Source organism: Vidua chalybeata, chromosome 4, assembly GCF_026979565.1.
Source record: "Vidua chalybeata isolate OUT-0048 chromosome 4, bVidCha1 merged haplotype, whole genome shotgun sequence".
In the NCBI taxonomy this organism is placed as follows: domain Eukaryota; kingdom Metazoa; phylum Chordata; class Aves; order Passeriformes; family Viduidae; genus Vidua; species Vidua chalybeata.
Genome location: NC_071533.1, coordinates 4,966,383 through 4,979,618, shown reverse-complemented (window position 1 = coordinate 4,979,618; position 13,236 = coordinate 4,966,383). Strand labels below are relative to the sequence as shown.

Genomic DNA, 13,236 nt, shown 5'->3' with positions numbered 1-13,236 from the left:
AACACACATCCCCTTCCAAAACAAGGATGCTCTTTAGCCAACTTGACCAAACTGTGCAAGTGTTCCAGGTCATGCTGTCTATTTTAAATAAACATGGATCAATAATGTGTAATAGCCCTGAGCTTTCATTAAAAGCCTATCTGACAAAGTGTTAATATTAAAAAAGGCAATTCCCTTCAAGTGGTACACCAAGAAGCCATATGAATAAACCAAATGAAAAGTTTAAGTCTGGTTATGTTAGAAAGCTGCCTTACAGCACAAAATGGAAAAGGACTGGTACAGACTCAGGTGTGGTACTCCCAGCAATGGGTGAGAATGCTTTGTAAAGAATAAACTTGGCAACAAACACCAGAAGTTTGCAAATCTCTACCCCAAGGGTTTTGCATATGAAGTGCTCTATTACTGTTATCACTGAAGTATTGGGAATAATCAAGTAACAACAAGTAAGGTAAACACAGAGGTTTTGTACTGTATCTTAACTTCTACACAGTGCTTCTGAGAGACCATGCAGGTAAGCTAAAATTTATTTATTCATTAGTAGTGCTGCATAGCAACTTCCTTAAAAAGAAAAGGACATGAAATTATTTTTACACAGACAGTTCTTTCCCAATTTCAAAATCAGATGCTCCCTTAAATGGCTCAGTGTGCTGATGAAATGGGTGAACAGTTGAGCAATGCTGACCAAAGACACAGACTGTGAAGTAGAACATGAAGTATTTCTGACTAGAGCCAAGTCAAAAGCACAAGCCAGCATGTTGGTGTACTCAATTCTGAGCTGATCCAATATTCTTAAGTCCTTGCCTATAACTCTCTGATAAAAGCCTGCCTATTTAAAAAGACCAGGATCTTCAAACTGATGGAACAAAAGGAGAAGTTCAAATCCAAACACTTTCTGTTAATGACAATTCGATGCTGAATACCATTACCTGATCATAATAATTTTGTATTTCAGAGTTTTATAATCTGATTTAAAAGAAATCTGGCCCAATACAACTCAAGTTAATATGTACTGACATAGAAGAACAGATTGTAAGCACAGACAGAAAACTAGCAGAGGTAACAGAGTTAATTAAATTATTTAAGCAGCATGCACTTAATAACCTCTGCTCTTATAACCAAACAGATTGAAGTGCCTGAAACCCATAATACAGAGCTAAGCTCAAGGAACTCAATGCTGTAATTCATTATTTCTCCTGTTAATGATGCTACATGGTCTAGCACAACCAACTTTCTGAACTGGGATTAGCCCCATTTGTAAAACGTGGATATTATGTAACTGCCTGCTTCACACTTAATTTAGTACTTACCAACCACTCAGATTTCCAGAAGAGTTATATAAATGAGTACAGGTCCCTTTAATACTTCTACATGGGACAAGAACACACAAAACTCACTTGAGTTTTCATCTTTTGCTGCTGGAAGACTGTTCAATTGCAATAAATTTGGTGGCAAACCAGCTTGCTGCTACCAACCAGCCAGGATAATGCAATTCTTCACATTTAATGTGTCACAGAGAATTAAAATATTTGTGCAGAGTGTTTTCTTTTTCCTCCCTACAAAACAAAAAACCCAAAGGCCTAATCTCTGTTGAGCAGCTTATACTGTGCAACAGGAAAGACCTGACACCAGGCAAAGGAAAAGAGGAGGGCGGGATCAAAATCACAAATCTGAGGTTACCTATTTGTGTAACTGCAGAATTCTTTCACCCCGTTTTTGCTCATTTACAAAGATAAAGTGACATGAGCCAGGGCACTGAAAGCCCTTAACAATATCCCTTACTGCTTTCAAAAGACAATTTTCCCCAGGAGCACATCCCTGTATCTCTGAAAAGCAACAAACTGATTAAAATGTGGAGGGGAAAGTGTTTCCCACCTGTACAGCAGGCTGGGCTCCCACACCTATTCTATAAAAAAAAAAAAACTCACTGGAGTGTGACAGGGCTGTTCTTCAAATCAGTATAGTGACAGTAGGGCTCTATGGAGAGCCTGGCTCCATACAGCATTCCAACACCAGCAGTACTGAGGAACACATTTCCTGTGGTTCCCACAGCCCAGATTTACCTCATCTCAGGAAAAATAATACTTTTAACTTACACACCTATTGTGGGAAAGATAAATCTGGTTAAAGGAAAAAAAAAAAGTTTCATTTATGCAATTTCATTTTTTTTCTAACTGAAAAGGAAATAAATGTTGCAACACCACTGGATGCAAACCTACACAGGGAAAAACAAAAACCAAAACCAAATAAATTATGTCAAGTGAAACCAACCAAACAAGAAGTGAAAATTAGATGTTTTTACTGTTCTATCAAGTCACCACCTGTGAAATGCAAAATGCTACAGCCAGGAGACAGAAGCTCAGCTTCTGCAGGTTCTATCAGACTGTACAAGGGCACTCTGAGCTGAAAAATCACTAATGAAGTCTATTTTTCTAACAAATGGCTGCTTGTACAAACTGCCAGGCAGAGCAGGAGATTATGGCTGTGGCACTGGAGCGCACTCAGATGCACGAATTCTGCTCCTGACATTTGAGGCATGTCAATGCTGCCTTTGTCTACCAAGTCACCAGGAGAAGAGCCCGTTTGACACGTTTGAGTTTGTTTCAAACAATGGTTTAAACTGAAAAATCCTTCTTGGTTTTTGCATTGGCTCTTGTTGTTTTCCATAGAACACTTGGTATATAATATTGGGGGAGAGGAAGCTGTCCCACTGCAGTAAATTCCTGCATCAGTGTAGCTGGGTCCTAATATTTTTGGTTTTGAGGACATAATGCTGAAGAGATTTATTTGTTCTCAGACTATTGCCTTGAAACACCAGAACTAAACATGATTTCTATTAAGGACACTTCTTTCCTGACTGGATGCTTGCTCCATGGCTTGCTGGCAAGGGATTTCACATCAGGAAATTGCAAATATCCTCACAAAAGAGGCCAAACTCTTCCATTTAAATATCAGCTATTTAGGGCTTAAAATTTGAAGGTAAATATACTAATGTACCATAAAATTTGAGAAATGCATTATTTATTTCCTGGCCAACAGGACTTATAATCCTTATGAGACAAGGAGATCATTTGTAGGAATGCTAGAGCAGTGCTGTGCTTGGGATAGGAGGGGGAGAGCAAAACGAGAAACCAGCCACATAAGTGCTCTGCATCCACACAAAAGTACTTTCAGAGAGAAATAACTAACCACAGTTCCTTGTTTCTATCAACAAAATACATATTTTGTTTGTATTTTTGTAATTAGACGAAGCTGAAACTTGCAGAGGTCCAAGAATTCCCATACTCAGAATCACTGTAGATTTTTCCTCGAAAAACAAGGCTGAAATTCACTGTCTTGCTCCCAAAGAATTTATTATTTGGTTTTTAATTCTGCAGAGTAAATTCCTGCTTTTTTTCTCTTCCTCTTCCTCACCCAAGTGAACCCTGATTCCCAAGTACATGGTCATCAACATAGAGCTCTACAAATATCCTGATTTTGCTTTTTCATCTCTGTTTTTGTAAGACTGTTTCCTGCCAAGATACTTGTAATTAGAAACATGTATTTAGTTATACAACATTCAAATGGATTTCCGTACTAGTATCCACCAACAAATAGGAATATCAATAATTATCAATTTGTGCTGATTGGGGATAAGATATGGGTGCTGATAACTATGGTCTCTTTAGGACAATAAAAACACATTGAAATCAACTTATTCTTCAATGTTATGAAATACAAAAAGCAGTCACATAAAGAGCTGCTCTCCAGTCTTCTCAGACATCTTTATCCCCTCAAAATAACTTTTTACAGCAAACTGGTACTTTGAATGCTACAGGAATGAAGAATGAATTGGAAAAAAATAAGTCCAACTGGATCAGACAGGTAACGTTCACTGGTATTTCTAAAATATTTGGCAAATGCTATAAAACTAGTCAAGGAATGGCAAATGTCATAAAACTACTCAGTGAATACCAAAATCATCAAAATACTATTTGACTACTCTAATTTGAGTAACTCTACATGTCTGTATTTTAAAAGCCCCCAAAGCATGACGAATTGCAAAAAATTCAATAACAAAGACTGTTTTAAAACCAAAGTACAGTGTTCTGGAGTGTTTATGGATGAGAAGTTTAATGCTGCACTAAGATTCGCAAAGACCAAAAGACTTCAAAAACAAAACACAGAAAAAAACCCAAAATTTAAATTATTCACCAGAAAACTAAAGATTAACATTAAGCCTATTACAAAGTAGTGGAATTGCATGACGATATGTGCATTAAAAACTATGTTTTGAAAAAAGTGATAAGGGCACAGCAAAGAAGAGAAAAAAATTATGAAGAGAATTAAAAATAGGGCATTATTATCCACATTCTCTTGTTCCTGCTCTACCTCATGTCTTTGGAGTTTAAAATTATCTAAAAAAAAAATCCCTAAATTTAATCACCCCCAGCACCAGTATTTGAGTAAGTACTGCAGTTTGTCTTTAGAAAACTGGCATATTTAATTTATTTACAATCATTGTGTCCAGTAAAGCGCAGCTTCCTCTGCAGCTGTGATGCAGCCATCCAAATGAAATCTTTATTGAAATTATTTGTTGTTTCAAAGTTTTAGAAGACAAATCACAGCTGCAAGTTTAGGACTGGTACAACACAGCAAGGAGTTATTCAAATCCATTAAGTGAAAACTAGACTTGTACAAGTAATTTAGTATAGGCATGGAGGAAGTCTAATTTTCAGCTAAATGGGAGCTTGTGGAAGATCAAAGAAGAAAAAAAAATCAATAAATTTGTACACAACTTGCTTTACAAACTCTGAGGAAGCACCAAAACATCCCCCAAAAGCCTAGTTTTTTTTAAATTCCTAAATGGAATGAACAAGGGGTGTATTCTCTCTCCAAGAGAGAATAGAAGATAAAATGCATGGATTTCTTAAAGGCACAATGAACAATACTTCTGTTCAGAAAAGTCATCACAAAAGTAACAGTTTCCTTTTCAACAGATTTTTAGTTCAGTTCTTGCTGCAGAGAGAAATCACCATTCTCATATTTTCAATGCCTACTTGTCCTAAAGCCTCAGAACATAACTGAACCTTCATTAAAGAACATGCAAGACAGTGATGATAGTGTAGAATAATTGATCAACAGTAGAATCAACACTGAAATGTTGCCAGTTCTTAATTATTATTATTTTTAAAGAATTGCCAGTTCCCATCATCACAAATGCTGTTAGTGTTTCTCTGAAGTTTTATTTAAGGATGGCGTGGTGCTCCTGCTGTATCAGGACATGTTCACAGTGTCCAACTTAAATATTTATATGTTTGAGTGCCTAACAAGGAAAACTGTTCATCAGGCTTTTTATAGCTACCTTCATGATTAATGAGGGTTCTTAATTTACTTAACAACTACCTACTTTGCCTGGGATTTGTAGAGCACCATGCTACACTGCAACAATGGAAGATTATTCCAGTCATCACAGTGGGTCCTATGGGAACCAGAATGTGGCAGGTGCTTCCTGCTACAGGAATGCTCTGTACCCAATTACCTTTTGCAAATGGGCCTGGGCTCTTTTATAAAGAAAACTGGAATTTTCTGTGAAGTTTATCCATTTGGGAGATGCTTATGAGGAGTGGTGGCAAAGATACAGCCACATGTTTAGGAACAATCCATGTATTTGTGGTTTAACCACACAGATTATGTCTTTTAACATCTTAAATGAGAAAAAAAAAAAACTATGACAAAAGCAACCAGATAAATTTTTAAACATTTAAAAAAATGATTAAAGAATTAAACATTTTAAATCACAATTTCCACCTCCACGAGAATTTTCTTGCTCTCTCTTGGTTTCTTTTGTTTGTTTTCTTGTTTTCAAGCTGCAACTGGGTATTTTCTTGGCATCAAAATAAATGTGTACATCACGCACTGTCTCTAAATCCAAGTTTACCACATGCTGGGCTGAAAATTACCAGGGCCAAGCAGCAGTCTCTTTTAAAGGCCAACATGTGGACTTAAGTTGTAGGAAGCCTCTCAGATTAAATGCTGATATATTTATGTTGAAATATAAGCCACCAAAACAAACAAACAAACAAACAAACCCCCACCAAGAAGCAAAAAAAAAAAAAAAAGACCTCAAGCACCACACTAACTATTGGTTATTTTTGTTACCAGCAAAACAATCTGTACTTCCCAATCCAAAACTAGGACTTAAAATATTGTTCAAAATAATCTTGAATGCAAATATTAACAATATTTGGACAAATAGAGTTTCTATTCAAGACAAATGAAGCAAAGTCCAGTACCATGTTGTAAGCTGAGAATTCTAAATTCTCTATTGTCTCTATCAGCAATTTGCTGACTGATCCTGAGGGCATTGTTCCATCTCAGCTCCCCATGACCTGGAACTAGGATCTGAGCTAAATGGAACTCTCTCAGAAAATGCTTTTAAGTATTATTGATCAAAAACTTTACAAAAATGACATTTATATTCATTCATTCATATACTATAGTCAAATGAATAAGATTTAACTTTTGACTTTCATTTTATCATGGCCATTGTTACTTCAGCCATATGCCTACTGTTCATATATTTCTTTTCAGAATCTCAAAAAGCCCACTTTGGTAGAAATGTGCTATAACACAGAAAAAAGAAGCTACCAAATGTATGCTGGGCATCAAGCTGAGATTTTGAGGAAGTAAATTCCACCATCACCAACTCCATTGCTGACTTTACACTTTGATTCAGATATTGAAAACTGCATTTTAATCAGTCAAGATGACAAGCACATCTTTCTTAAGAGATTTCAGCCTTACAGATGGGATGATGTTACACAGCTATAAGGACTTGTTCTGGACAGCTCCTAAACTGTTAATTAAGAAAAAAAAAGTCTGTTTTTGTAGTTGTTTGGTCTTAAAGTCTTGTTTTAAGATGAGATACCCTCCTGCCCTAGCCATGGAAACAAATCCCGGGTCAGGAGGGGGTCGCTGTCATGCCCAGAGGTTCACAGAGACCCCCATCTCTCAAATGCTGCACCACTGAAATGCTTCCTCCTGACCCATAAAAAACAATTCACATCTTTTTAATTTTAGTTTTGACCACAAACTTTTTCCTTGAAAAGAGAACCTGGTTGTTCTTTGCTGCCTAATCTGTCTAGGAGTCCTCCTTCACCTCACAGCATTTGGGCCTCTTTAATTCTACTGCTCCTTCTTGGACAAACAGTATTTTGAAGAAGGCGTGTCACCATCGCAACAAATGTCACTTTTGCTCTGTGGCAGAACCAGTCACTGTCTTTCAATAATTCAGAGAGCAAGATCCATCTCCATGGGTGGATGCAATATTTTTTCTGCTATTTTTCCAGCAAACATACCTCCAGTTTAGCATCAGGACTACATGCAATTGTGGCAAGCTAAAGCAGCCAAAAAGCAGAAATACAAAAATCAATATAGCCAACGGTCCTACATAACTAAAGAAACAGCATTCTGAAAAAAAAAAAAAAAAAAACAAATTAAAAAAGAGATTATGTTTGTCATTCAGTTACAGGTGAATGCAGAAAAGCACCTGCCAAACACTCTCCATTTTGTCCCAAGCAATACATCACTTACCTTTTGGTATTCTTCTCTAAAGAACAAGTAAAGTGTTTTGATTCAAGTTATTGGGGAAGAGAGCCAACACCATGTTTTGAAATTCCTCTCAAGACTTCCAGAAAGTACTGGAAGCTCCCCGTATTTACAGAAGCAGCTGTGAGCTAGAGAAATGAAACTACACAAATCTGTACTGTAATCTCAAGGCCATAGATACTTTTATTCATTATTATTTTTTAACCCACTTTCTGAAGCAAAGGTCTAGAGATCAGTGGATAAAGAAACAGACTGGGGAGATCAAAGAGTCTAAGGGCACAAGCAGCAAGCCCTTAAAATAAAGGAAAAGAGATGCTAAACACAGATATTTAACAACAAAAAACAGTGTATCCTTCCTTTATGTGCTGGTTTCACTGCATTATCCCTCTGTCAAATGCATTTTTAGCACTGGCTATAACAAACCTCCCTGGCCCACAAAAATGTGACTGACCTAAAGCTCATGTGAAAGGTGTGGTGGTATTTCTAATAGCTTCCAAAAAGCTTGGAGGCAATGCAAACACTGTTTTTGCAGCAATCTGTAACCAATAAAAAAAAAAAAAAAAGACAAGAGCAGCTTCTTCTGACGGAACATTAAATGTGCCCTCATAACACCTTACCACCAACACACCTGATCTCTGCAGCATTTTAGAGACCATCTTTTGGAGAAGCACCAGTGGTCTTAAACAGAAGTTCTTGAACCAATGGCATATTAAATCCCCTCAACATTTATAGGAGCAATAGCCCAAAGGTAAGTATTTTATGTTCCATTTCCTCCCCTTCTGTGTCTGCCAAAGATTTATTGCTCACACAGGCCTACTTGACACTTCCTATGCACTAATTTGCAGCAGAAGAGCATTGCAGTACATTTACATAAACAGAAACAACTTGATAATAGAAGCTGCTACAAGAACTTGAAAGCTGAAAAAGCAACACAGAAGAATATAAAGCACACCATTGTTTTAGTTAGGTAAATGTCCACTTAAACAAGGATTTACACAGTTTAATTCAAAGAAACCTGCAGTTTTATTTTCCCAAAGGTGTATCTTGAAGGAGTGTAGAGATCTCAGTTACTGAAATGGGAATATATCACCATTCCAATGTGCCATCAGATCTGTTCTTCACAACAATGGAAAACTCGCAGTGGTGCATTTGATAAAATTAGAGTGAGGCAGGCTGTGTGTGTGTGCTACTAAGATAAAACCCTCAGTGGTAAATCAGAATCATTACCATGCTGAGCACCTCAAGATACTAATAAAACTTTTTCCAGCCCCTAATTACTGTACCATATTTACTTTTAAGGGTAGTTTTACTTCAAAATCACTTTAGTTTGTAAATTACATTAAAAAATCTGTCTTAGGTTGGAAATGGGGGGGGGTATATTCTATTCTTATCTGATGGGGCAGTTATCTTCTGTTAATTGGGCAGTTTTCTGTATCTCTTCCACAACCCATCCTCCCTCTGGGAAATATCTTCTGTTACTGGGCCAGTGAGTGTCACTGCATGGCTGATACAATTACATCATCCCACTGGGAGATGCTCTGCCCAGGGGGAGGAGCCAAGCATTCCCAACTGGATATCATCAGAGCTCTGGAAGACCACAGATCAGCCTGTTCCGCTGGAATCCCAGAGGAGCAGCTTTCTTTTCCACTGGATTCCCAGAGGAAGACCAGGCCCATCTACACCACCGCTAGATCTTCAGAGTAAGGCTATGCCCTTCTACAGGATCCCTGCTCCAACAGAACCACATCTGTCACTGCAGGAGGGCTGCAGCCACCATTTCAATTGGACTGCCACCAACACCCTGACCCACAGCGTGTCAGGTTGTATTCTGACTCTGTCAGTGTCATTTTGCATTACTGCATTGTTTATTTTATTTTTATTTTCTTCCCTAATAAAGAACTGTTATTCCTACTCTCATATCTTTGCCTGAGAGCCCCTTAATTTCAAAATTATAACTATTTGGAGAGAGGGGGTTTACATTTTCCATTTCATGGGAGGCTCCTGCCTTCCTTAGCAGACACATGTCTTTTCAAACCAAGACACAATCCTATTATTTTACAGTGACAATGTCTTCCAAAAGTCTACAGGCAAAAATTTCATCCAGTAACTCTACATTCATTAAAAGATATGTTAACACATCCTAAAGTCTTTCCCCTGGTCTGAGCTACATCTTTCTAGCTATAAGGCATTTGAGGATGGGAGCAATGCAGGCTCTTGCCTGCCACTTTCTAAATGTGAAACACTAATTCTGTTCCAAAAAGAGAGATCCAAGAGCAATGATGCTGCCCCAGCAAACATCTGTGTGGCAGTTTTGTGCTGCCAACTGCAAAAGTGAGATGCTTTTCAACACATGCATTTATTACTTTTGAAGGTCAAACATTTTATCTGTAAAATACACAAACTGGCCAGTCTGGGAAAATATTTTAAATTGGTTCAGTTCAGTTCAGTTTATTCTGAACTGGATTCAGAATGTTTTCCAGTATCAACTTTCCCCAATCTCTTCCTGTCCAGTATTTCTTAAGAACCAAACAAAACTGCTGTCTGATAACACAGAAACAATTAGACACGAGCAGAGGGCCAAAAGTCTTAAAAAAGGCAATGCCTCAATTTTTGCAGATGGGCAGGCGGAATGTGACATGGTGCTTTTCATTGCATCACAGCTCATCTATCACAGATGCTCTCTACTTCCCTTTTAATTACAGGCAGTTTTCACTCAGTGGTAAAAATACTCATTTAAAGGTTTAGTTAGTGATTATTTTGGATCATCTGAATATTAGCCATTACACATTCCTACAATGAAGGCAGCCATTCTCAATGTAAATACTAATATTTTCAATTACATAAGATTTAAAAGAGGACTTACTCAAATGCAAAATAGGGCAGACATTTGACCTGATGTTGTTTAGTTCCGTCTTCTACAAGAAAGTTAGTTATCTTGTCTCAAAAACTTAGTAGGGCAACAAGTTGTTTAAGCATTTGCCTGTATTTCTAGTAAGATGGCTGATAAAACATTTTAGATAAACTGGAAAATCCAAGCTATTTATTAGGGATTATCTATACAAGTATCTCTTATAGACACATTGCAACCCAATCGTCTTGGTTCCTTAAGAACTCTGCTCACCCAAATAACGCTTATTTTAACGAAAAATAAACACATTATGTGCCAGATTTAAGAGATTAATTTTTTAGGATAGATTCAAAGGGGCCCCTCTAAAATGAGTTTGTGTGCTGATCACGTACCAAGCATTGTTATGGCTTTAAATGTGTGTTCTACCCAATGCCTTGTGTTCTCTTCCTGCATCACAAGTGTCTTCAATATACAAGGACACACTTCTGAATCTTAGGAATTCGGGGTCATTTTTTCATTAGTAAGTACGGCAATAAAATCTAAACCTATGCTTTTATTTGGCATTGTTATTGTGATGTTTTAATAATGTTAAAAATAATCCTATGGCTCCTCTGTGATTTGGTTATCTCATAGGACAAAAATTATTTCTAAAATAATTTCTAAAAACATGATATTTTTCCTCTAAGCAGAAGTTGAGAGAGCTATGTTATTTTCCTAGATGATAAAAATTAGGTTTTCTTGGAGGTTTTCCTCACCTTTTCTGTCTGGTTTGAGGTTCCGGTCCACTGGCGGTGGCTCACATTCTGCAGCAGGTACCGACCGTCTGGGAGGGGTCTTTGGGCTGGACCTGAAACCCATGTGAGCAGGAGGAGGGACTTGCTTTCCAAACAATGGAAAATCAAACGTGCCAGGTATCATTGGTACATAGTTTGTTTCCTGGATGGGTTCAGTGAAGCTGCTGGAATGCTGTCGTGGAGGAGAGTTGGGATTCATTGGGACATAATTTTCATCTAGTTCTTCACTTGAAACACTTCCCACTGTCAACATGCTTCTGTTTTTCTAGAATTAACATATATTTCCTTTAACAAAATAAGTTATGCAATCAGCTGTGAATCATATGAGCCTTTTAACCTAATCTACTCAGATTAATGTATTCTATTGAAAGTGAAAAATCACAAACACTGCACAGCTTGCTTTCTTACACAGGAACAAAGAGCACTCAGGCACTGTCACTGTTGCCTCTCATCAGATCAAGTTATACTTACGAAGTGGTTATGGAAGCCTTCCAATGAATTAGATCTGTCATTCGGAAACGTTCGTGGAATATCATAACAGTCTTGAGAACTAATTTCTAAAGAAACAAGAAGAGAAAGTGGCTATTTATCACCCTTGTTCCTGTCACTTGGCACAGGCATCCCGAGTCTATTGTTATTTACTGTCTGCTTCTGAGAGTACACAAACACACCTCTTGAAGCTGTGGCCCCTAGATTTATCTATCTTTGAAAGGACTGCATTCACAAACAACCTTAGCACTCATCACTTACAACTTGAAGCACTCACAGTGGCATTTTTTCATGGCAAGAAAAGAGAAATCAATTTTTGCTTTTAAAGAAGCAGCAGAGTCTATCTTTCAATTGAGCATGTGTAAGAACTTAGTGCAATGAGTGAGAATCCAGGCTCTCATGAAAAACCTATTCTAAAACAAACAAGCAACAGATGTAGCTTAATGTCTGGAGAAAGGTTTTCTGACTGATGCCCTTTGCTTGGAAAGTGCTGATCCAACAGGATCCCATCTGTTGCAGGAACAGGTGAACCCCTTCTCTCGGCTTCCCAGTGTGGTCTCCAGGGGCTTTCCCTGCAGAACCAAAGATCTCTCCCTTTTCAGAGTCCTGGCTCTTGGCAGTCCCCACTAAGCAGGTCCTCAGCTCTGTGGCTGGTTCTTTGCTGGACAGGGATCTTCTGTGAGACTCCTGGCTCCCAGGTGCTGCTCACCCATGTATGCAGCAGGTTGCCTTACCCTGTGGCAGGGATGCCCCTCCTCATGATGCCAGCACAGAAACTGGGCAAACTCTGGGGTTTATCCCCACCTTGCCCTGAAAAAAACCTTTGAAGTTTTTTTTAAGATTTTCACCACAGAGGAAAGATAAACAATTCTGCTCTTAAGTACCAAATTTAAACAATGTTTTCAGAAAGACTAATTTTCTTGAGGCAGACAATCTCAAATTCAGTATAGGAATAGTCACCTATAAACTTAGCAAAATGAGTGGTGGTTTTGCATGGGAGAAAATACTACAAATGTTCATTTGTAATTTTAAAACACTAACAACCACCAATATTTTATGCTCAGTCTACAAAATGACAATAGTATCTGAGCACCTGTATGATCCCATCCATTCTGTATACTGCCTCCTCTAAAAGCCTTGTATTCATCCCTCATTTCAAACAATTCTTCAAAATAATCTGTTAACATAAATATTGACTTAAACCAAATAAAAATTTCACTTTCAAAACAACACTGTAATACCCACCTGCTTCAGAAATCTGAAAGGAAGTGAAACCCTTAACCCAAGAGTGGTTAACAAGACAATACACATGACAGCACATCTGGAGTACCAACATGTAGGTGCCCACAAGTGTAGCAAGCACATTTCTCTCTCTCTCAAGATTTTTTTGTTGAGGTGCACAGAGAGAAATGTGCTTGCTACACACAAGGAACAACTTTAACTTTACTAAAAGACTGCAGTGAGCATATCTATCACATGGACAGAAAGAAAGGCTGGTGGCTATGATCATCAAATCAG

General features: G+C 37.8%; 1 protein-coding gene across 4 annotated transcripts in view; it reads right to left on the bottom strand.

The window, feature by feature from the left end:
* The window catches only part of GAB1 (GRB2 associated binding protein 1), a 96,879-nt gene that overhangs the window by 8,299 nt on the left and 75,344 nt on the right, over positions 1-13,236 (bottom strand). For 3 of the 4 annotated variants that reach the window (XM_053941291.1, XM_053941293.1, XM_053941290.1), the window contains exons 5-6: positions 11,701-11,786; positions 11,191-11,494 (exon numbers count right to left, since the gene is read on the bottom strand). In XM_053941291.1, the coding sequence (XP_053797266.1) occupies positions 11,191-11,494; positions 11,701-11,786 (390 nt within the window). The remainder of the gene's footprint in view (positions 1-11,190; positions 11,495-11,700; positions 11,787-13,236) is intronic. The other variant, XM_053941292.1, reaches the window with a different exon arrangement.